General features: G+C 44.9%; 1 protein-coding gene across 1 annotated transcript in view; it reads left to right on the top strand.

Annotated features, from left to right (window-relative positions):
- Nucleotides 1-25,135, top strand: part of MYLK (myosin light chain kinase) — a 271,468-nt gene that overhangs the window by 241,785 nt on the left and 4,548 nt on the right. Inside the window, exons 26-30 of the mRNA XM_015415311.1 lie at nt 3,337-3,460; nt 18,403-18,555; nt 20,083-20,206; nt 21,482-21,611; nt 23,759-23,890. Of these exons, the coding sequence (XP_015270797.1) occupies nt 3,337-3,460; nt 18,403-18,555; nt 20,083-20,206; nt 21,482-21,611; nt 23,759-23,890 (663 nt within the window). The remainder of the gene's footprint in view (nt 1-3,336; nt 3,461-18,402; nt 18,556-20,082; nt 20,207-21,481; nt 21,612-23,758; nt 23,891-25,135) is intronic.

Genomic DNA, 25,135 nt, shown 5'->3' with positions numbered 1-25,135 from the left:
GTTTATAGCAGCATTCTCTGGCTGTGACAGAACCCCCTAGAGTTCCGGATTCTCCAAGGGATTGTCACCAGCAAGGAGCTGTCTTTCAAAGACCAATTGTAATCATTCTCGTAACACTATTTAATATCAATAAATTTCCCAACTATACACTGCCAAATTAAAGCAAGCATCAATGAATGGATGGGATGGTGCCTTCCCTCCCTTACCAGGCGCTCTATAACAGGCTTTAACCGAGCACGACAAGGGTCGGCTCCCCCGCCTGTAAGTAAAATTCACTTGGCAACCCTAGCCTGGATCAATACTTGACCTACATTTGACACAAATAACTCTGATTAAAAGTTAAAGAAAGTTATTGAGACAGTTAAAGAAAGTTATAACTCAATAATAATAAAAAAATTCGCAGTTCTTTCTGGATCTTCATCTCTCTGTTTTGTTTTTGCTTATTTTGCTTACCAGTAAATAACAGAAAGTGCATTATAAATGGGGGCGGGGCGGTGGAACCGAACTTTAGGGGGTTAAAATATAATTTGAAACTAAGGTGAAACTTTATTTTCATGGTGGTAGATCACTGGCACTTTGGGCCAGAAAAAATAGATCACTACCTGTTCGAAGTTGGACATGCCTGCTGTAGTGCACTCTTTTTTGTTTTGTTTTTTAAAGTTCTGCAAACCTGTAGCCAGTTTAGGGTAGACATTGTAAGTCTGCTTATATATTAGGAGTGGACTGGGAGGCAAAAATGGCCCTGGAAAAGGGTCCCAATACTGATCTGCCCAGATCCCTCCCCAAATCGAGAGAGGGAAGGAAAGGAAGAGGCTCACTGTGACCCCTATGTGGCTTGCATACACTCAACTTAGGTGGGAGGGAGCGCTTGCACTGGTGTCCGATGTGGATGGGAGGTGCTGGTTTATGACAGCAGCTTGTATCTTGCCTTGCAGCAGCTAGGGCATGTGGCTGCTAGCTCCAGAGAGGAGGGGACCTGAAAAGTACTGGGTTCGACGCATGGAGAACTTGGACTATGACATGCGTTCAGACGTGTTTATTGTACTTCACAACAGGACAATGAAAAAATGGTCCTGCAAGGCCAGCTATATACACTCCCACCCGGCACACCTTTGTCCCCATTGGAGGGTTTGAATTTCCCGCCAAGGGTGCTATTGGTGGACTCTAGGTGGACTAGGATCCTAGGTCCCCTTTTGTGTTTGGGGACCAAGCTCCTGCTTTAGCCGCGGACCCCTGGTGGCAGTCCACATACATAACAGGACCACTAGTGGGGGGCTGCAACACGGGGCCATGAGATGTGTACAACCAGCTCATGATGGCAGTGTCTCCTACCCGCTTGCACAGGGCCACCTTATCTATCTATCTATCTATCTATCTATCTATCTATCTATCTATCTATCTCCAGGGTTCTTTTTGTAGCAGGAACTCCTTTGCATATTAGGCAACACACCCCTAATGTAGCCAATCCTCCAAGAGCTTACAGTAGCCCCTGTAAGAAGAGCTCTGTAAGCTCTTGGAGGATTGGCTACATTAGGGGTGTGTCGCCTAATATGCAAAGGAGTTCCTGCTACAAATAGAGCCCTGCCTATCTATCAGATTTATACCCCACCCTCCCCACAAAGCAGGCTCCAACCTTGGGGTTGGAGGCCCCTGGGAAGGGAGTTCTCTGAAGGGCCACCCCTGGACTTCCCCCGGTAACCTTAATGGCCAATCCTCCCCTGTGTATGCCAAAATCATTCTTAAACTAGAAATGTTACAAAGCCTGCCATATTCCATATGCTTTTTGATCATACAAAATTAAAGTCTCTGTTTTTCTTTTAATTGTATTGTAACCAGTCTAGTACAACTAATCTTCCAAAGCTTTGTTTGTAATTTAAATTAGTAAAGACCAGTGACCTTTTTGTGCTCAATTTCTGCAGATAATTAGTTGTCAGGGAAAGCTGAGATATGCAGCAGGATATTTTCCTGACCTTTTTTGGTATGTTTAGAACTCTCACATGGGGAGTGCATGGCTTTTTCCTTGTGTGGGGTGGCTTGTTCAAAGCATTTTTCCCCCCTCAGAAATTGATTTGTTTTGCATAGTGTGCTCAAAAGGGGCACTTTCCAAAAACTTTGGCAGTTCTGACATATGTGAATTCTCACGAAAGGCTTGGCTCTACCCATGTCACAACATGATTTAAATAACCTGTCAAACCCTGGAATGAAAAACAGGAATACTGACCCTGGTAATAAGGCAGTGCTATGGAAATAAAATTCAGAAGTTCAGGCTTTGTCTCTGCGGTCACACACACTAAATAATCCCCTTTCAATCCACTATCAATGCACTTTTCAACTGGATTTTTCCAGTTCACACAACAGTAAAATCCAGTTGGAAAGTGCATTGAAAGGGGATTGAAAGGGCATTATTTAATGTGTGTGTCTGCAGTCATAGTCTACCCAACTCTAAAACAGAAATATGCTTTGGGTGCAAATCTCCATGACCCATTTTAGATTGACTAGCAGAGACTTTAATTCAAGGGCACAGGGCTTATTTTGTAGAAAAAGCCCAGCAGGAACTCATTAGAATAACAGGCCACACCCAACAGCAGAAACTCATTAGCCTATTAGGCCACACCCCTGACAGTGCAGCTCATTCGCATATTAGGCCACACCCCATGCCTTCCCTTGCCTTGTCCAGGCACCCCACAGCTGCAGGGAGCCCAGGCAAGCCCCCCCTTGAAGGGAAGGGAAGGCAGTTTAAACTAGCTTGCCTGGGCGCCCCGCGGCTGCAGGGTGCCCGGGCAAGCTGGCCCTTGGACAGGCTGGGGAAGGCCTCCCTGATCCAGCCCCCCCCCAGCCCTCTGTAGCCACGCGCACAGAGGTTTTGGCTGTAGTGGGCGTGGCCAACTCAGAAGCCAGACAGAACTCCGTTCCTGTGCATTCCTGCCCAAAAATAGCCCTGATCTATACAAAAACATGTACTCATATACAACTGTAGGCCTGCTCCTAGTAGATTATGTGCATTTGCATTCCGCTATAGTAAACTGAGAGTTGTTCTTTAAACTAGAAGGCCTGGAGTCTGTTCCTGCTCCTAGCTAAAATTATTTTTCTCCAGCTGCCTTTGCAATTCCCTATCTAAAATTATTGAGAGCCAATGTGGAGTTGGAACGAGTGTGCTGGGTTTAGACATGGACAACCAGGAGTGAAAGTCTTTGCTTGGCTTTGTGTGACATGCTGAGATTCCATAATTTGCCCCAAATTGCCCGTGAGCATTTTAGGGAAAGGAAATGTTACTGGAAGATGGAGAAAATTCCTCATTGTTTTCCAAACTCTGTTTTCCTTTTCTATTTTTCACAGAAAGTGCAGGTTCCCTGAAAGTCCTCTTTGGAACACCGGAATTTGTGGCTCCAGAAGTTATAAACTATGAGCCTATTGGACATGCAACAGACATGTGGAGCATAGGAGTCATCTGCTATATTTTGTAAGTACTTTTGCTGAGGCAAATCTTCAGAATTTCTCAGTCCCATTGATGTCTATCGGTTGCAATCCAGAATTCGTTAATGTACTGCAGAAATGGAGGTTTATTTAGAAGACGTATTTGATTTTAAGTTATTTTATCTCCTTGACCATCTCCCACCCCTGTTCTTTGTTCAAATCCATATTTTGAGATTTCCATGAATATAACAAACATTGGTTTTTTGGGAATATAGCCCTGTCGTTGACATGGTAATGCCCTGTTTATGTGTTTAAATCTTTTTATTGTTTTGTAAAATACAATACATATGACACATATTGGTTCTAGATTTCTACATATAGCAACTAAGATCATTACTGATGCCCTGTTTATGACCCAGTCCTTCGTTCTACTTAAGAAACTTCCAACATATTCTTCAGAGAGATTCATTAGCATTCTGTAGTTTGTTCTTGGAGTGTATCCACCCACTGTGATTTGATTTGATTTGATTTATTAGATTTTTATCCCGCCCTCCCGGCCTAGGCTGGCTCAGGGCGGCTTACATAAAAAAACAACATAAAATTTAAAATAATATAGAATAAAAATTAAACAGCATCAATTAATACAATAACAATTCTAAAACCATAAAACGTAATAAAGTGCTAGCAGTGATGATTCCACAGCAGTTGTTCTTGAGTTCTCTCATCTCACAGTTGGCTGGTATTAGATCAGAATGAGGTGTTGTAGAAACACAAGTAGATAAGTGGCTTTCATTCCTGATTAATGTAGCTGTTGAATAGTGGGCTCTATGGATGAGCAGACCCCAAGTCTAGAGATCAGCTCTACTTTATTCGTGATTTCAGCAAGAACAAGACAAGACTCCAGGGCCACAGCCCTGTTTAAACAGCATGTAATTGCCACACTAGGTACACAAGGTACGCTGGATTGTGCCGTTCCCTCTGAGAACATTGTGGCTCCTGTGGGGGTGGAGAAGACACTGGAGCTGGGCTTGGTGAGGCAGGGACTGCTCTGGAGTCCTGTGAGGTGGGAGCAGAGTCCGGAAGGTCCGTAGTGGCCTGTGCCGGGCTTTCCTCTTCCCGGAAATCCGGCTGCACGTTGTTGTGGGGGGGGGTCCCTCTCGGTCAGCGGCAGCAGTGGTGATGGTTCCAGGGCGCAATCCTCCTCCTCAGCAGAGGACGATTCAGGCTCCTCAGGCAGCAGGCGGTGGTGCAGCTGTTCTATGTGCCTGCATAGAAGCTGGCCCCCATCCGTCGATCCGTCAATACCTCGTACGATAGGGGTCCGGTGACTTGGGTAACCCTTGCCGGGATCCACGTGGGGCCACTGGAATAGTTCCGTGCGAAGACAGGGTCACCTGGAGAGATCCCGCGGGGGGCCTCCTGGCTCCCCGGAGTTTGGCACAACTCAGGGGGCTCAGTCTGGGTGCCGATGGTCCAGCTGTGTCCTGAGGCAGCAGCCCATAAAGAGTTCCACAGGGCTGTGGCCAGTGGACACACTTGGGGCCACTTGATGACCGAACAAGAAGACAGCAAGCTGGCAGTCCCAGTCCCCGTGGGGGAGCCGCTTTAGCGCATCCTTGGCAGTCCGCACCATCCTCTCGGCTTGTCCGTTGGTAGCCGGGTGGAAAGGAGTGGACCACACGTGCCTGATCAGGTTCTGGTCCAAGAACTCCTGGAACTCTCCCGAGGTGAAGGTGGTGTCGTTATCGGTCACGACCATGTCTGGTAGGCCATGGGTGCTAAAAATCTGTCTCAGGGCCTGTATGGCTGCGTGGGAAGAGGTAGATGTGACTGGCATGACCTCCAGCCATTTGGTGTAGGAGTCCACCAGGAGGAAGAACAGCTGCCCCTGGAAGAAGCTGGCAAAGTGTGGGTAGACTCCCACTGGTGAATGGGAGCCCTTGGAGGTTCGGGGCGTGTCTCCTGGCAGGCCTGGCAACGCTGTACCCAGGGCCGGTGCCAGGATTTTTTGCACACTAGGTGAGGCTACCTTCTCCCCCCCCTTGTTTTCCCCCCCCCCCCCATGCGCCCACCAATTTTCAAACATAAATGCATTTTAGGAAGAATGAAAAACAGAAAATTTGAAATTGCTAGGGTTTTTTTTAATTGTGAGAACAAGTAATACAATCTCCGATTTTCTCTCTCAAACAGAAAAACACAAGTCACAAAGCATTTTGAAAAAATCCTGTTAATAGTGATGTTGAAATTTAAGTCTCTTTAATGTTTCCATTTCAGGCACATCAGAATCTCATTTTGCATGCCTTTTCTTTAGCAAATTTTGTGACCAATTCCTTCAAGCGCTGATGCTTCAGCATGTTCAACTGAAATAGTTGCCAAACCAAGTAGTCTCTCTTTTGCAATATTGTTGAGCGTATGTTTGTTTTTATAAGTTTGAGTTTTGAGTAGCTGTGTTCACCACTTGCCACTGACACTGGAAGTGTGAGAAGGATCCTTAGAGCAACAGAAACATTAGGCACACTATCCTGGAGTTTTTGTTGAAGTATGAAGAGAAGTACTCTTTGTGATGACATAGACCTCTGAATGCCAGTGCCAGGAGGCAACATCAAGGGAAGGCCTCGGCCTCTGTATTCTGTTCAATGGCCTCCTCCAGAGCAACTGGTTGGCCACTGTGTGAGACAGGATGCTGGACTAGATGGACCACTGGTCCTATCCAGCAGGGACCTTTCATTTGCTTCACAAGACCCTTTGAATTCATTCTTGGGGGGGGGGGCAGCCACTTGCCTGCACACCTCTGGTAAGTTAACAGTTGCTTCCAGGCAACAAAGCTGGGTTTTTTAAAATAGTAGATTCAGGTGGTTAGCTATGCTGGTCTGAAGCAATAGAACAAAGTTTGAGTCCAGTGGCACCTTTAAGCCAACAAAGTATAATTCTGGGTATAAGCTTTCATATGTATGCATGAAGAAGTGTGCATGCGTACAAAAGCTTATACCCAGGATCAGGGGTCATTTAGTAGAAAAAGAGGTGTAGGAGCTCATTAGCATAACTTATTTGCATATGCCACACACCCCTGACATCACCAGAAGTGTGTCAGAAGGCAACACCCACCGCTCAGGCGCCGCTGGACTGTTTTGGATTGCTAGCTAATATGGGGGGGCGTACATGCAGTTCTGTCCTTGCAGAGGAGGGAGAGCTTGTACCTGAATAAAACTTGGTCTTAAAGGTGCCACTGGACTGTTTGGGGCCAGGGGGCCAGGGGGAGCTCTGCAACTTACCTAGCTGCTTCTTGCTCTGACTGAGGGCTGCTGGGAGCAGGGGGTGGGGCTTGTTGCCAGTGTTCCCTCTAAGGTGAGTTAGTGTGCGCTAGCTCACAGCTTTTTAGCCTCCAGCTCACAGATTCTTGCCTTAGCTCAGGAAGGTATGGCTCCAGAGCAAACTAATGTATGCAGCAGCCAAATGGCTCGCTCACAACTTTAATGCCAGTAGCTCACAAAGCAGAATTTTTGCTCACAAAACTTCACAGTTTAGAGGGAACATTGCTTGTTGCATGTGCCCACCCCCTGGGCTCTTTACTGCCGGAGCTCCACTCCTGTGCACTCCTGCAGGAAATGACCCCTGCCCAGGATTAAACTTAGTTGGTCTTAAAGGTGCCACTGGGCTCAAAACTTTGTTTTTAAGTTAGATTGGATGTTTTGTTTTTGCCCACAAATGAACAGTAGACATACCTAAGTAGATAGGTAGGGAAAATATACTTTAAGATTTCCTTCCAGGGTTGAATTATTTGGGTTTTCTGAGGAGGATAAAACATCAAGACCCCTGAGTTGGCAGCAGCACCAGACCTCTCAACAGGGCTGGTTCAAATGGGCCACACTTTAAGGGTGGAGCTAGAGTCCAGTCTAGACCAACAAGATTTCCAGGGTATAAGCTGTCAAGACCCAAAGTTCCCTCTGTTAGGTACATTTCGACTTGCTTATACTCTGGAAACCTTGCTGGTCTCTAAGGTGCCACTGCATTCGAACTCCTGCAGACCAACACGGCTCCCCACCTGAAATGTTAAGGGTAGGTTATCGATGAAATAAAAACATGCTTAAAACATTAGCACTCTTGCAATATTTTGCTTACTTAACAGTGTCTGATAACTGACACTTGCTCTGAATTATTGCATCAAAATGTCTGTGCTGTTGCAATCTTGAGTATGCTGTTCAGGTGTGTCTCTGTAAGCTGCAGACCTACAATGATGCAGCAGCAGCAAAACTGGAAGAAGAAGCAGAAGACAGCCAAGTTCCACTGTGGGCCTGAAAGAAAGCCTCCGCGGGCCTCATTGGGCCCCTGGGCCGCATGTTTGACATCTCTACTCTAGATCCTTCCCTCATGGAGATATGTCTTTTTGCCTTATATATTTGCAAAGAAAGGGGATAGAGACATACTTTTTTTTTTTATAAAAGAAAGCTGGGAATTTAGAGAACCTCCTAAACCTAGTTACAACACTCAATATTTTTGTGCCAGTTTTTAAAAATGCAAGCACTCATCTTTCAGGGTGGGGAGGAGAGGGAGTGGTTTGACCACCACAGTCCAGTTATCAAAAAGTGGGCTGGAGGTGGGTGGGAGAGTGGGTAGGATAAAGGGAACCAACAGCAACTTTACGCACGAGGAAAAAGCTGACTCAAAATCAGCTTCCACAAAATGTTTGGGGGAAAAGTGATCTCAAAAGAACCAGAAAGAAGGGGGGGGGGACTGAAGTAAAAATTGAAAGCACAAAAATGCATGCAGATATTCAGTTTAAATCCTGATTTGTAGGCTGCCCACAAGGTCAATATAGCCCCATATTGAGAGCCAGTTTGGTGCAGTGGTTATGTGCGCGGACTCTAATCTGGGAGAACCAGGTTTGATTCCCCACTCCTCCACTTGCACCTGGCTGGATGACCTTGGGCAAGCCGTGGTTCTGATAAGAGCTGTCCTTGAAAAAAGAGCAGTTTCTGTCAAGAGTTCTCTCAGCCCCCCTACCTCACAGGGTGTCTGTTGTGGGGAGGGGAAGGGAAAGGAGTCTGTAAGCCGCTCTGATACTCCCTTGGGTAGTGAAGGGCGGGGTATAAATCCAATCTCTTCTTCTTCTTCTTCATTAAGAATTACAGCTGCAAAGGTTTATTGTGTATTGACCCTGTAGTCAAAGTATTGCTGCTATTTTGTAGTCATTTCTTTATTTGCTTAATTTTAGCTTCCTTTCACAGAGAAGATTGTTAATACCCAGAGGTTTCCATAAATCTTGCACAAATGCATTTTTGCTGCACTTTCACTTATATTCCTTTACCCCTATGGTCTGATCAGTTGGTTATATAACATTGGATGATAACATTTCTTACGAAATCTTCTTGTGAAAGATTTCTACTAATAGCTCTCTTGGACTGCAGATCCCCACATCGCACCCCACACAGGTTTTGTGCGTGTGTGTATTTGCATTTTTGTGTGTGCATGTGCCCGTACCTGGAAGTCATGGTGACCTCTGGCAACTCCTACTAGGGCATGGAGGACATTCAGAGAAGTGGCTGGAAAGCCTTGCCTGTGGCCTCCTGGCCCTGGTATTCTCTGGAGGTCTCCCATCCAAATTCTTGCCAGGGTCGACCCTGCTTAGCTTCTGAGATCTGACGAGATCAGACTTGCCCGGGCTATCCAGGTCAGGGTACATCCCACACAGTTTTTGAAAGTCCACTGGCTCCCAGGCATTGCATTTTTGGGAGCACACCAGGATACAGTTGGAAGCAGAAGGTGGACTTGTAGGTTTTAGGTTCCAATCCAGTGTATATAGTGGCTCACAGAAATGAATCTGTAGAGATTTTCCCAAATAAAAATGTACCCTATACACCAGTACATGGTGGTCTAAAGCAATCATTGACATATCCGCACAAGGCTACATGGTGAATGGCTGAGTTTGTAACACAGTCTTTATATATGCTATGCAACGATTAGACCAAAAGATGTTGTGAAAACGTATATCATTCTATTGTAAGTATTTTAGAAGCTTCAAACAGCATTGGCTGTGGTGAAGCCGATCTTTCAGGGCGACCTGAAAGGCTGAGACTTGAGATTTCAAGAAACTGGGCAGTGCAAGGTGACAGACATCCAGAAAGAATTTAGACGAGGAGACTGGACAAGTGAGGTCCCTTTGTCTTTATCAATGAGGGGTGAGATTCCAGAGCTGAGCATCTGTGAAAATACGTGCATTAATTTTTATGCATTACTTCCTTCCCATTTATTAGAGTATCCATATAGAATTCGAGGCAGCCCTAATTTTGGTGATCCAATGTGGTTATTGCTCCCAGTCTCCGCTTCTTTTCAGACATGTCCATGCTTGGCCTGTCCTGGTCCATATCCGGACCTGGCACAGTGCCAGCACATGGGGCAAAACTGACACAGCAGACTCTCTGCTGTGACTGTGGAGTGTTCTAAGAGACACTTCTGGTTGTGTGCTACAGTGCCAAGCTAAAGCATAAAAATATGCCATCTGGGTATGCCCTGCACGTCAGAATGCTGTCTTAGAGATGCTGAGAATCCCAGTTGGATACATGAGGGAGACAGTAAATTAGCATGCCAGGCCCCTGGGTTTTGGCCACTGTGTGACACAGAATGTTGGACTGGATGGGCCATTGGCTTCATCGAACATGGCTTCTCTTATGTTCTTATGTCTGGGGCATTGATGTTCTGTATTCTTGGTGCTTGGGGGGGGACAGTGGGAGGGCTTCTGGAGTTCTGGCCCTACTGGTGGACCTCCTGATGGCCCCTGGGTTTTGGCCACTGTGTGACACAGAGTGTTGGACTGGATGGGCCATTGGCCTGATCCTACATGGCTTCTCTTATGTTCTTATGTCTGGGGCACTGATGTTCTGTATTCTTGGTGCTTGGGGGGGGGACAGTGAGGGCTTCTGGAGTTCTGGCCCTACTGATGACCTCTGGGTTTTGGCCACTGTGTGACACGGAGTGTTGGACTGGATGGGCCATTGGCCTGATCCAACATGGCTGCTCTTATGTTCTTATATTGTCCAGTATCTGGAATCCTGGTTGTAAAGAATCCCATGTAGATTTTACCCTAGCATTGTTGACAGGGAAAACCTGATTTGACTTGCCTCTATAAAAATGTAAGAGATTTCTAAACTATGCCTAAGTGTTGTCTTGCCAGGGAAATGCCTGGTTTACTTAGCTGGAAAAAATCTTTCCAGTAAACAGCTGGACGCTTGCTTTCAGTCATAACTGCATAGCCCCAGCTCCGTATTACTTTCACCTTAGCAGATGCTGCTCATCTTTGTCACTTTGCCTTTAGCACTGCAGAAAAGGAACTGTTTCCATAATTTGTCAAAATATTGCTCCGTTGTTCCTTTTACATGGCTATTAAATAAAACAGAGATTAGAGTATGGGATCAAGAAGATCTGTGATGGAGACAGAGACATTCTGGGGATAAGCTTTATGAAGTGCCAGCAGCCTCCCTTCCTCCTCTTCCCAATTAAAAAAGAAAAGAAACTACAGAACATAGTTTTCCTTAGAACTGTTTTCAAGGCCAATCAACAAACTAGCTTTTTATGTCTCATGCTATGGAACACTGCTGTGACCTTTTAGGACTATTGTATGCTCAGACTGGACAGAGTTTAGTTTACACCTTTTTGAAATGGAATTTGGAATTTTTTGTTCTCAAATCACCCACAGTACTAACATAAACTTTTTTTCAGTTGCAGTGTTTCCAGGTAAGATATTTCCAGGCTTGACTTTCAGACTTGACTTGGTTTGTAAAAGAGGATAATCTTAAACTGTTCCTCAAGAGGGAAGAATCAGAATAAAAAGGCACTTTAATAATAGTTTGATAGGCTTTCCTATAGTTCTGAAGTGTGGGAACTTTTTTGGGGGGGGAAGTACACTTTTTCTCTGCAAATAAAGGTGGTCTATTCCCAGTGTTGCAATGCTCACCTTTCCACTGATTTATTTTATTTATTTTATTTAAACATTCAACAATAAAACCAAGTGAGAACAATTCAAGTTGGTCATAGACATGATAGTATGCAAGTTACTTCTTCTAGCAAGGACTGGTTCCACGTGGCAAGTATTCTCCCTGTTGTTTTCATCACTGCTGCAAATGCAGAGGCATGCACATTGGTGACAATAGCTTTTATACCTGTTCCACAGTAACTGTGCATGGTCTGTCAGGAACATGGTCATCACAGCCACTGTGACAGTTCACTGTTGGCAGAAAATGTGTTCCCACACACCCCTCTGGTTCGTGTTCCTCTGAATGTGATGCCTCCTTACCAAAAGGCGGAAGGTGCAAGTTTGGAAACGCTGAGCACTGGCTAGAGACACTCCAAGCCAAGGTCTCTCTTCTTATAATTTTTTTTTATTTAAAAGGCTCAGTATTCAGAGTTTACCTGACAAGATTGAACAGCAAGACGCTGTATCAACTTGCCATACAATACACTTCTATTGCAACAAACTATAGACAGTAAACACACACAGAAAAATGAACGTGCAGACAAAGTAACCCACCCCAAAAGCATGCAAGAAGCGAAGAGGCCCCTTCGGGTTGACTTCCAATTTCACCAACCCTTTTTTTGTTCTGTTCTTCCCAGGTGTGCTATAACAGTTATATAAAACCTGTTATAGATAAGTGGCAATCGTTATAGCACTATAACAAAATATTGACATACAAACAGTATCTCTCTAGCTGGCTTGCAACTTCCCCTCTCTATTCCTTTCCAGGCAATCAGAAAAAAACTACCTCCACCTTTCTTCTGAAATCTCTGCAATGAAAAGGGCTGCACACATTATTAAAATGAAAACTAGTTCTGAAGAACTAAAATTTGAATCCAAAATAAATAAATAGCAATAGATCATTATAGAACTATAGCACAATAGCAGTTGTTGTTGTTGTTGTTTAAAGCTAAGCCTCCAAAAGGCCATGCAGTTACCCAGCAGGGGGAAAAATATTTTGAGAAAATGGCACCTGTGGGGGGGGGGAGCTCATAGCAGGAAAATGGTGCCAATGCAGATGGAATGCTCACAGCAGGAAAGTGTACACTATTCTGCACAAGATGTCAACATGCTTTGGCTGCATTCTTTCAAAAAGATATCATATTTATATCCCGCCCTCCCTGCCAAGGCAGGCTCAGGGGATCTTACATTAAGAGTTAAATATATTAAAACACAAATTATAAACGTCATAAAAAATAATATACAATAAAAAAATAAAGGGCTAGTGGGGGTATGATATTACGTGGAAATCCCAGTAGGCGATGGTGGGATGGTCACAGAGGAGTATAGCCAGAGTTGGTAAACAGCTTATCAGACCATTTATAGAGACTTGTTGCAGGCTACTGGTGGTAGTATACGGGGCCTTACCACAGTTTGGTTGTTGGAAGTGGCTCCTAATCGAAGGCCTGGTGGAAGAGCTCTGTTTTGCAGGCCCTGTGGAACTGTAATAGGTCCCACAAGGCCCTGATGTCTTCCTGGAGCTCATTCCACCAGTATGGAGTCGCTACTGAAAAGGCACAGGCCCTGGTAGAGGCCAGCCTGGCACCTTTGAGTCCAGGGATGGCCAAACTATTTTGAGACCCCGACCACAGTGCTCTCTGGGAAACATGTGGGGAAAGGGGCTCCCTCAGGTAAGTAGGCCCCAGACCATGTAGGGCTTTAAAGGTTAAAACCAGCACCTTGAAGTGAATTCAGTATGCTATCGGCAGCCAGTGCAATGTCTTCAGCACAGGCTTCCAGATTTGTGGAGAGCATTACAGTAGTCCAATAAAAAGGTGACCATTGTGTGGATCACTGTTGCCAGATCCTTGTGTTCGCAGAAGGGAACCAACTGCCTAATCAGCCAAAGATGGTAAAAGGCTGCCTTAGCAGTGACTGCTACCTGGGCCTCCATTGTTAAGGAGGCATCCAGGAGAACTCCCAAACTCCTAACCTTTGGCGCTGGCACCAGTGGTGCCCCGTCGAAGGCTGGTGCCTAACCCCGGCCTGCTCCAACTCAGACACAGGACCTCCATCTTTGTCGGATTCAATTTCAATCGGCTCAGTCTAAGCCAACCAGCCACGGCTTGTAACGCCAGGTCCAGATCTTCCAGTCTAGAGTCGGACTGACTGCCCAACAACAGATAGAGCTGGGTATCATCCGCATATTGGTGACATCCCAGCCCATGCCTCCGGGCAATCTGGGCAGGGGGGGCACATATAGATGTTAAATAACATCAGGGAAAGCACTTCCTCTTGGGGCACTCCGCAAATCAGCGGGTGCCTTCGGGACAACTGATCCCTGAGAGCCACCCTTGGTCCCTGACCTTGGAGAAAGGAGGCGAGCCATTGCAAGGCGAGCCCCTGAATCCCAGTGTCAGCGAGGCGGTGGATCAGTAACTGATGGTTGACCATGTCGAACGCTGCCAATGGGTCCAACATAGTTAAGCAAGTTTGGGACAGAGCATACAAAGGACAAGGAAGACCTGGACACAGGATGACTAGAGCACTACATCTTCTTGATGATCTAAAGAAGTAGTCCCAGTCTGAAAGCCAAGGCAGAGAAATACCTCCCTAAGGAAATAGCCAAGGTCATGTGTGACCTGAAACCCTTGTTGCATCCAAGCATCCAATATCTGAAGGAGATTGTAATATGTCATTATCATCTTTCTTAAATACTATGGTTAGGATGCAACAGTACCCTGGCACGAACAGAAAATCAGGGCTATTTGTGGGCAGGAACGCACAGGAACGGAGTTCCGGCTTGCTCCCAAGTTTGCCACGCCCAGCAGAAACTCATTAGGATTGGCTACATTAGGGGTGTGTGGCCTAACATGCAAAGGAGTTCCTGCTACAAAAAAGTCCTGGGTTTTGACAACAAACAAGGTAAACAGAATAAGAAGCAAAAGGTGGGTGTGGCTGGATGAGCACACTTCTGGTAACATGGAGGTGTGGCCTAATATGCCAATGAGTTGCGCTGTCAGAGGTGTGGCCTGATATGCTAATGAGTTCCTGCTGTTGGGTGTGGCCTATTATGCTAATGAGTTCCTGCTGGGCTTTTTCTACCAAAAAAGCCCTGCAGATAATACTTACGTTCCAACAAATAGAAGGGTCTCATTTCTTCCAGGTCTTCCTCTTACTCTCTGCAACCCTATGTTTCTTCATCCTTTCATTTATTTAGAGCACTTTAATGTACCTTTCTCCAAAATCAGGCTCAGTGTGGTTACAATAATAATAGAGACAGTATATAATTAATATTCAACTAAAAGTAATAAATATATATAAGTAAACACTAAGTGGCAGTGTCAAAAGCCCTTCATCCTGAATAATTCTGACAGCCACAATTTGCAGGAACTCAGCAAAGTGGAAGGCTTCTTACAACTCCAGGAACGTATTCTATAAAATAGGAGCAGCCACTGAAGAAGCTCCAGATCGAAATAATTAGAAAAACCACTGTGTAAAACTGATAATAACTATATGATATATTACAATTATTGATGATCTATTATTACAATTCAACAATCAAAAATGTACACCACTCATATTATTTTATTTATTTATTTATTAGATTTATATCCTGCCCTCCCTTACCAAGGGCCGGCTCAGGGCGGCTAACATGGCCATAGACATTATAAACAGTAAGACAATAAAACAATGTAATAATTTAACAATTTAAATGCAAAAATATACTTCAACCAGAGGTCATTTCGGGGGGGATCGCAGTTCCCCCGGGTGAGGTACGGGGGGCGGGGCACATGACGAAGCCCTGCCCCCTGCTTCCGGCCGCCCCGCTTCCGGCCCTCATTCAGCCAGGAGGAGGCAGGAGAAGAGGGAAGGTAAGTTGCTTCCTCCCTGCCTCTCCCCACCCCTGCCTGCCTGGGGCCAGGGAGGCCCTTCGCGGGGCTTCCTTGCACTCCCGCCGGCCTTGCAGGTCCACTGCCGGGCCCCTCATGGGGCTCGGCAGTGCAGCTGCAAGGCTGGCGGTGGCGGCCGGGACCGTTGGGGGTGGGGTGTGTGGCCTTATGACACACTTCCGGTTATGTCAGGGGGTGTGGCATATGCTAATGAGTTATGCTAATGAGTTCCACTAGCTCTTTTTCTACGAAACGACCCCTGACTTCAACCAACTATAGAATAGCTAAGCTGAAAGAAAATGTAGCTACTCAAAATCCTGTCTAGCAAAATGTTCTGTGTGACTCAAAAGCATACATGCTTTCTTTAACAGCTTGTGTTGATGAATAAGGGTTGCCTTTCATATTCCCTGGGGCCAGAAAATCAGCTCCTTATGGAACTCCCTGAGTTGTAGGCAGCCATTTATTTAGGAATGTATAGTTGCAAGTTATAAAGTCAGCAGTGAGCTGCTTTCATATTGGAACACCAATCCTAAAATTTTGTTTTCAGGTCTCATGGTCATGGTAAATGCTCCCTCTAAGCTATGGAGTCTTGTGAGCAAAAATTCTACTTTGTGAGCTACTGGCATTAAAACTGTGAGCGAGCAATTTGGCTACTGCATAAATTAGTTTGCTCTGGGGCCATCCTTCCTGAACTAAGACAAAAATGTGTGAGCCGGAGGCTAAAAAACTGAGCTAACTCACACTAACTCAGCTTATAGGGAACACTGGTAATGGTATCCATATATTTTATTGTACTCTACATTATGATTTTCTGTTGTGAGAGGTGTGAAATGGGAATGACGCTAAATAAAGATGAAAGGTTCATATATTATTTTTGGATTTTTTTTAAATTCAAAAGAATATTCCAGGTTTTTGGTTCCCTCTAGTGGCTGAATAATTTTGTTCTTTTTGTGCACAGTTTGACAGAAGCTTAAAACCATCACAGAATATGCAGAACACATTATGTTCTTACATCCTATAAGAAACTATAGGCTACTTAGAAGTTGTGTCTTATATCCCAACCCTAAAAGAAGTTTTATATGGATTCCAGAGCACACCTTGTAATATAGAGTATTTGGTGGCCAGTCCATCCATTTTGGACTGTGTATTTGGATACTTTCATGTGAAGACGTCCTGTTTTGAATCGGGTTTGGTCCTGAATGTTGTAAAGGCAAGGTGGGATCATTTCAAAGGGGGCAATTTCAGGCAGGCCCAGTTTAAACTGTATGCAGAGTATTTGGATTGGATTTTGAATTTCTAGTGGTGCCATGTATTCCTGCACTATCTGTCTTTTGTTGTTTTTGTTTGTTTGTTTGTTCTTCTCTCTAAATTTTATGCTATATTGATATATATTGTTATATCAAAAAACTGGTCCAGTTAAAAAACAAAAGCATGAAAACTGGCCGGAAAAACAAAGTAGCTCATTACAAAGCACTGCAGATAGCATCTCCCTTTGACTCAGAAACACATCCACACAACAAAACTTGAAGAAAGGCTTTTTTCACTACTCAAGTATTAAGTATCGAAGGATTTATTGTATTAGCCATAGGCCATAACAAAATTACAAAACATTCAAATAGATCAGTAAAACAGTAAAACAGTATGATAAAATACATAAAGAAGTAAAACCGAGTTGCCATCTTTGACGGTGGATTCTACCAGGATGTGAGCTGGCCCTGGCAAGACGACCAGACGAACTGAAGAACTGGTTATGAAAGGACGACAGTACTATCCAGAACTTATGCTGATGGGTTATGCTGATTAATGGAACCCCATCGTGGACTGATAAGAGCTTATCCTCTAGAGCACCGGCACTTTGTTTGGGATTGACTGTTTTATTCTATTTTTTAGTTGTTGAATTATGGCATATGCCTCTTCTGTTAGCCGCCCTGAGCCCGTTTGGGGAGGGCGGGATATAAATTTAATAAATAAATAAAAAATAAATAAAATAAACCTAAAATCACATACCTAAAATGAGAACGGGTTAAAATAGCCTACGTGTTATAAGAATGGCCCCTATGGTGCCGCCCTGGCTCTAATTTTTTTGGCCGCAAGGACAAAAAGGGAGACTCTATAGGTTATGAACTCATCAGTATCTGATAGCAAGAATGCAATCTTCTCATTTTCAGAATATGCTTTTATAGTAAATAAAATTCCTGTCAAGAATTTTTCTCTGGGTGTGTTGTATAATGGGCAGGCTAAGATACAGTGAGGGAGGTTTCCAATGGCATGCAAACCGCAAATACATATATTGCGTTCTGTTGGAACTTGAAGAAATTGACCCTCCTGCAATGCAGCATACATTATTTGAAAATGCAGGGCAGTAAAAGACAACCTGAGGTTGTAGTTGGAAATATTATGTAGATAGGATGATCTTGAATGATCAGATCTGACGAATTTGTACCACGGAGCTGGGCTTTTTTCACAAGAAATGGATCAAACTTTCATAAAAGACAGGACAACAACACTGGCATCTGAAATGAAAAAAATAAACCGTTCCCCATCTGAATCAGCAATGGTTTAAAGAGCCTGCATGTCTGAAATGTAAAAATACCCAACATCATAAGAACATAAGAACATAAGAGACGCCAATGTTGGATCAGGCCAAAGGCCCATCCAGTCCAACACTCTGTGTCACACAGTGGCCAGAAATACCAGTGCCATCAGGAGGTCCACCAGTGGGGCCAGGACATTAGAAGCCCTCCCACTGTTGACCCCCCCCCCCAAGCACCAAGAAGACAGAGCATCACTTGCCCCAGAGCCCCTAGCTATACCTTGTGGCTAATAGCCACTGATGGACCTCTGCTCCATATGCTTATCTAATTCCCTTTTGAAGCCGTCCATGCTTGTAGCACCCACCACTTCCTGTGGCAGTGAATTCCAAGTATTAATCACTCTTTGGGTGAAGAAGGACTTCCCTTTAACTGTTCAAACCCGACTGCTCAGCAATTTCATGGAGTGCCCAGATCATGCTCCTTCAGAGACCACTGGGAAAACAATCTTTACCTAGTAATGCATGTGGCCTTTAGATGTATACATTTGAAAACAACATAAAAATGTTCATTACAGAGTATTAACTCTTGCTGCTTTGAAATGTATTTCCATTCTCAGGGTCAGTGGACTTTCTCCTTTCATGGGTGATAATGACAATGAAACCTTAGCCAACGTCACTTCCGCCACCTGGGATTTCGATGATGAAGCTTTTGATGAGATCTCAGATGATGCCAAGGACTTCATCAGTAACCTCCTTAAGAAAGACATGAAGTAAGGATGCCTTTATATTCAACATTGCACATTGCTACTGTTAGGGAATGCCTGACTCTCAGCCACCTAGTATGATGTTCTCTTACGCATAAGTGCCTCTCCATTTCCACAAGTGTCTCATTATTATGGCAATTCTGTACCTGTATATACTTGTACTGCATGGATGTTTCAGTTAATGCATACCACCTTGGTGGAAGAGCCGCTCTTCTGTGACTGACTATTCTTTTTTTTTCTTGGGCACTCCGAACTAGCAGTAATTCAAATAGCAAACTTTGTTCCATGTATAATTTTGAAAATAGAAGTGCAGAATCACACTCGTAATTAATAAATTTGTGCTGCAAATCTTGCAGAATTATAGGGGAAGCGGCTTCCTAACATATGAATACCTACTATGAAATCATGGCTTATAATAAAGCTATAATAGCTTTAAGTTACTTATATAAATAATACAATCCATTTCACTACCATGGAAGTTACCAAAAGAATTGAGTTTGCCTGAAGAACTGTGTTGTGGGTATTTAATGACATTGGCTGCTCTCTTAAAGAAGGAACATCTTGTTGATCTATGTAAGTAAGTATGCTTGTTTTGCTAATTCGTTAAGCAATCAATGTTGTATATTAGGCCAAATTTTAAGTCATGTGCAAATGATGTTTCATTGCTTTTTGATTACTTTAGTGTAACATATTCCTCCTTATGATAGACAAGCAGATAGATATGCCACCCATGGGAACTGCTGGTCCCAGGATGTAGTACAAGTGTTTCAATTCCAGTTTGGTGTAGTGGTTAGGAACACATACTCTAATCTGGGAGAACCAGGTTTGATACCCCACTCCTCCACTTGCAGCTGCTGGTGTGACCTTGGATCAGTTACAAGTTGTTTCAGAGCTGTTCTCTCATGAGCAGTTCTCGAAGGAGCTCTCTCAGCACCACCTACCTCACAGGGTGTGTGTTGTGAGGAGGGGAAGGGAAAGGAATTTGTAAGCCGCTCTGAGACTCCTTCAGGTAGTGAAGGGCGGGGTATAAATCCAATCTCTTCTTCTTCTTTTTTTATGGGTAGCCATCAGTTAATTTGGTTTTCTTTCCATATTCCCTTCAGATTAGCAGTTCTGGATAGAGAACAAAAAAGACTGATAGTATGCATTGCATTAGTCTTGCCTGTCAAATGCCAGTTTGTTTGGCTTTCAGTCAAAGAGTCATTAATACATCCTGAGACTGGGTTTTTTTTTCTGTACCTTTGAGCCAAGTTCTGATCAGGCTCCAGCAGCCTGTGATAGGAAAGGTGAGCAGCCAGACAGTAATGTGAGTGGTGAAATCCCTGGCTAGTTCTGTTTTACAGTGTTTTACTTCATGAACAATGGATATTTTTTTAAATAACAAAAACCTTCTTTGTTTAGGCCCAGTACTGAAAGTAGTGGTGCCGGTTTGCAACAGCAAATAGGCTGATTTTTCCCAGTGTGTCATTAGAGAAATTCTGTTCAGTAAGCATTGCAGTCCTAACTGGTTCCCCCCCCCCCCTAAACTCACAGGGACCGCTTGGATTGCACACGATGCCTTCAGCATCCTTGGCTACAAAAAGACACCAAACACATGGAAGCTAAAAAATTGTCCAAAGATAGGATGAAAAAGTATATGGCCAGGAGAAAATGGCAGGTAAGAACTTGTGCTGCAGATCCCCACTATTGTTGCTCTAGTTCACGATTTGGGAATATTATGGGAATCAAAGGCCCTTTGGTTGCAAGAAGGTTGCTGCAGAGAAGGAAAGTAGACTCACCTGTCTCTAGCAAATGAGGATCTTGCACTGAGTCACCACCACGGGTTAATGAAGTATTCTTTTCTTTCTTTCTTTCTTTCTTTCTTTCTTTCTTTCTTTCTTTCTTTCTTTCTTTCTTTCTTTCTTTCTTTCTTTCTTTCTCTCTCTCTCTCTCTCTCTCTCTCTCTCTCTCTCTCTCTCTCTCTCTCTCTCTCTCTCTCTTTCTCTTTCTCTTTCTCTCTCTCTCTCTCTCTCTTTCTCTCTCTCTCTCTCTCTCTCTTTGGTTTTCAAAATTTTATTTAATTAAAACAATACAAACATGCATACAATCAGTTTCAACTCAGTATCTGTACATTGCACATAACTAGCCTTATACTCAGTCTAATCTACTTTTCACATCTAATATTTATATGATGAGAGCTCAGACTAAACAATTGTGAATCAAAAATGTATCCATTCCAGATAGTTACGGTTTGAGGGTAGTCGGTCATTTCCCACAAAATATGCGATCAGAGGGAACCACCACCGCGCACAAATTGGGTATGAGATCCCGTATGACATCTCGTTTGCCCTTCATATTGATCTGCAATCTCTTGTCCATTATAAAATGGTCCCAACATTTATTTCGCCAATTCTGACTGGTAGGAGGTTTGGGAGATTTCCATGAGGCCGCTATAGTCAGTCTTGCCGTAGCCAATAATGTAGAAGTGAGGTCTGATATGTGTATTTCTTGATTCTCTTTTGTGATTTTGAGTTTAATAATAGAACCTTTTCTGAGACACCGAGAAGGGAGAGGAAAGGGTCGATAATATGAGTGAATAATGGTAACGGAAATGCAAGCAAAACATTCTTTCCTTAATTGCATAATGTTTTGCTGCTACTCCTTACCTGGCTGTCCTTGGCTATTTCCACCATGCCTTCTGTTCTTGCCATTTCAGCCAAAAATGTCTGTACTACGCAACAGCGTTACTTGCTTGAATGCTATCATTGTCAGGACATTACCCCTTCATTACATTCCCACCCATCTTCGGGAACCTGTCTTTATAATGCCAGAAGCTGTGGTGCTTGGCCTGGGATGATGGACATTTCTCAGTCCACTTTTTAGCTTACAAACACTTTAGCAAGTTAGAAAAGGAGAGAATGGAATCACGAGACATTTCTGTGTCACACTGCAGAAGACAGGCAACGCTGTCCGTGCCATAGGAAGACTGTCCTCTATGGCGATGATTTCCGGCCTGAGCGGAAGGAAATCCTCTTCAAGCTCACCAACCAGCCCTGTAAATGCAGAAAAGATCGAAGCTGAAGGTATGTGAAATCGAATGCGGTCTAGAAATACAAGGCATTAAATTCTCAGTACACAGTGGATTGGATGAGGCACAGAATTTCTGCCTGTGCTAGTGCTCTTGCAGAAGTGGAAACGCAAGGGAAAGACCACAGCAGATGCTTGCACTAAGTCAGACTTAATATATCTCCACTTGCATTCACGCTTGCACAAAGTCTTAGACAGCCAATTTCCACCAGGGGGAAGAAGAGGCCTGCTCAGCGGGGGGGCGGACAGAGTCCCCTGTAAGCCAGAGGACTCACACAGAGGGTGCTGGGAGTGGGAGTGGAAGTGGAACCTGGACGCAGGCCACCCTTCAGGAGGTCATTTCCAGGGGGGCGCTGGTAGTCCCGAGCAAGAGGGCTAGGGGGAAGGTCCAGGAGGCAACCCCCCACGTCATCGGTGAGATGACTGTCCTGGATGGGGATCCTTTGTTTGTCATGGAATGTGCGGGCTTTTGCCAGCTGCCGCACTATTTTGCCCCCTTCGTGGAGGCATCCTTGGCTGGCAAGTCTTGCCCTCCTTTCATGGAGGACCCTTGGCTGGCAAGTCTTGCCCTCCAGGCACTCCATGTGTTGCTGATTATAATGTGCCCACATTATTGACACATGACAGATGGTGTCTGAGAGACCTGGTGAAGTATTATCCTATTCCCAAGTAGGCAGCAACACCGCAGGATGAATAATAAGCAAACAGGAGCCGTGCTTATATAGAATCACCAGTGAGACAGCAGTGTAATTATTTTAGCAATCCCCTACCCATGAATCCTGTTTGGCAGCGGAATTTAACTTATCCGTTTGGGGAATGTCACTTTCAGTTACGTTATCTACTGAGTCACTTTCTCCTCTCCCCCCCCCCCTTTCCTTCTGATCTTCCGAGGCAGGTGCCAGAAGAGTGGACAGATCCCAAGATTTCTTAATATTACTGACTGGTGTTAATTTCCCCCTATTTGGATTGATTATAATAACAATATTAAGGAACATAATTTTGTTTTTGAGTTGGAGTTTTTGTTATTTACTAGGCAGATACCACATCCCCTAATGTGTACGACTACAGGGATATTTACTTTGCCATCTTCTCCTTGACCTGGCCTATCCCTGGCCAAGGGTTATTTTCAGATTGATCCCTCTCAAAGCCCAGGTTGACGATCAATCCACACCTTAATTTTTTGTGCTTGTGCACAGCAACCCTCCACAGCTGAACTGGCTGCTAGGTTCAGTACAGCTTGCCATGTAACTCCTCCTGAATCCACAGAGAGTTACCATGCCATGTGTTTGCAGCAGTCCGTTGCTGAATGTAAATTCTCTGTATGACAACCAGGTCATGGCAAGTCACCCTGCTGATATAAGATTTTCAGCTCCTAGAATGCATGGTGGTAACGTGAAGTGCCTACTTGAGGGACCGCCTTTGCCCACTCATTCCCCAGAGAGCACTGAGGTTGGGGACTCAAAATCGCCTGACTGTCCCTGGCCCCAAGAATGCCAGACTGGCTATCACCAGATGTAGGGCCTTCTCAGTGGTGGCTCCATACTGGTGGAACGAGCTCCCAGAGGACATCAGGGCCCTGCGGGACCTTCTACAGTTCTGCAGGGCCTGTAAAACCGAGCTCTTCCACCAGGCTTTCGATTAGGAGCTGTCACGGAATGAGCTCCTGAACATCTATTACTGGCACTTCCTTTGAGATACTGGTCTAGTCATACGGGGCCAACGACAACGATCGCCATCTGCACTTTATCGTTTGTATTTAATCTGCACTTTATATTTTATTGTTAGAATTTTATCTGTTTTTATTGCAAATTATTATTGCACGCTGCCTTGAGCCGGCTTGTCAGGCAAGGCGGGATAGAAATCAAATCAAATAAATAAATAAAATAAAGTGATAGAAACCCCCAAGAGCCACCAGATAAGACTAGTTTTCAAGGTAACGCGTACCTTTCAGCATTTAGTGTGACATCAGTACACAGTTAATGTTGATGGTAGAGAGCGTGTGGGGTTCGAACATGGGACTCCAGATACAAGTCTAGCACTCTTAACCATTACACCATGCTGGTTCTCACTTCTATAGAATTACTGGAGGTAAACAAAGATTTCACTCTAGAAGATTTTACAGATGTTTGTTTACTGCCTGTAGACGAAGCTGCTAACGCTCTCCTGGAAGCAGTGGATGAAGAAAGGCCCCATATGAAGCCATATTTCTCTAAAACAATTCAGGATATAGAAGTTGTGGAAGGCAGCGCTGCTAGATTTGACTGCAAAATTGAAGGTACCTTTCGTCTGCTCACATATCATATTCTTTTTTTTTTTAATCTTGGCTTATTTTCACCCTTTAGTGACTTTCGTTTGCTTGTTTTCTGTACACCCCTAAAAAGATACGTTGCAATGAATTATTTCTTGTTGAGCCACTAGATGGTGCTCTATTTAAATAGGTAACTTCATCCACGTTACAGGAAGCAGAGAAACCTATGTGTGTATTCAAAGGAATTTCATTGCCATCATTTGGGAGGCCAGGTGCCAGTCCAGAAGACATACTGAACCACAGGACAGTCGGAAGGAAGCATTACACTCTGCACACTGTTGGGGGGCCAGCAGGAGCACTAGAGCCACACATATCTAAGCTAACTGCTATTAGCAGGGGTCGTTTGGAGCTGGAGTGCACAGGAGCGGCGCTCTGGGAGTGAGGAGCCTAGGGGTGGGCACATGACCAAGCCCCGCCCCCTGCTCCCAGTGCGGGCAAGCCATGGAAGGGAAGGGGGTTCCATCTAAAGAGCGGGCTTGCCCGCACCCCATGCAGCTGCATGGGGCACGGGCAAGCCATGGAAGGGAAGGGGGTTTAAACCCACTCCCCTTCCATCTAATGAGCCGGCTTGCCCATGCCCCCCGCAGCTGTGTAGGGTGCGGGCAATCCATGGAAGGGGAGGGGGTTTAAATCCTCTCTCCTTCCATCTAAGGTGCCAGCTTGCCTGCGCCCCATGCAGCCGCGCAGGCAGGGCCGGCTCCAGGTTTTTTTGTACTCTAAGTGAGGCTACCTTCTGGTGCCCCCCCGGGGTGCGCACCCACCAATTACGGGGTTGCCAACCTCCAGGCAGAGCCTGGAGAGAAGGAAGTCCAGCCCGACTGAGTGGGGAGGGTGTGTGTGCAAAATTTGCCTCCGTCTTATTAACCGGTGAAGGAAAGGTGTGTGGGGGGCAGTATGTTGTCCCCTCTCTTTGCCTTCTTTTGGTCTCCCCCCCCTCCTTCCACTCATGCCCCACTTTTCTCTTTCTGACCAGGCCCGTAGCCCGCGTGGGGCCCTGGGGGCCGCCCCCCAGCGGGGTTTGCGGGGCCCCTCCCCAATCCTCTCCTCCCCTCCCCCCTCCTCAGAGGTCGGACCGTCGGAGCACTTGTGAGCCAAACGGAGATGAGCACCGCAGCCCTAGAGTCGGATTTGACTGGTTTTCGAGCAAGGGAAACCTTTGCCTTTTTTAAAAGGTTTCTGTTTGCTTCTGCAATCCTCCCCGATCCTTTGCTC

The sequence above is a fragment of the Gekko japonicus genome, unplaced genomic scaffold (assembly GCF_001447785.1).
Source record: "Gekko japonicus isolate JY-2015 unplaced genomic scaffold, Gekko_japonicus_V1.1 scaffold539, whole genome shotgun sequence".
Classification (NCBI taxonomy): Eukaryota; Metazoa; Chordata; class Lepidosauria; order Squamata; family Gekkonidae; genus Gekko; species Gekko japonicus.
The sequence above is the reverse complement of the archived record's forward strand: the minus strand, read 5'-3'. Positions and strand labels throughout refer to the sequence as shown.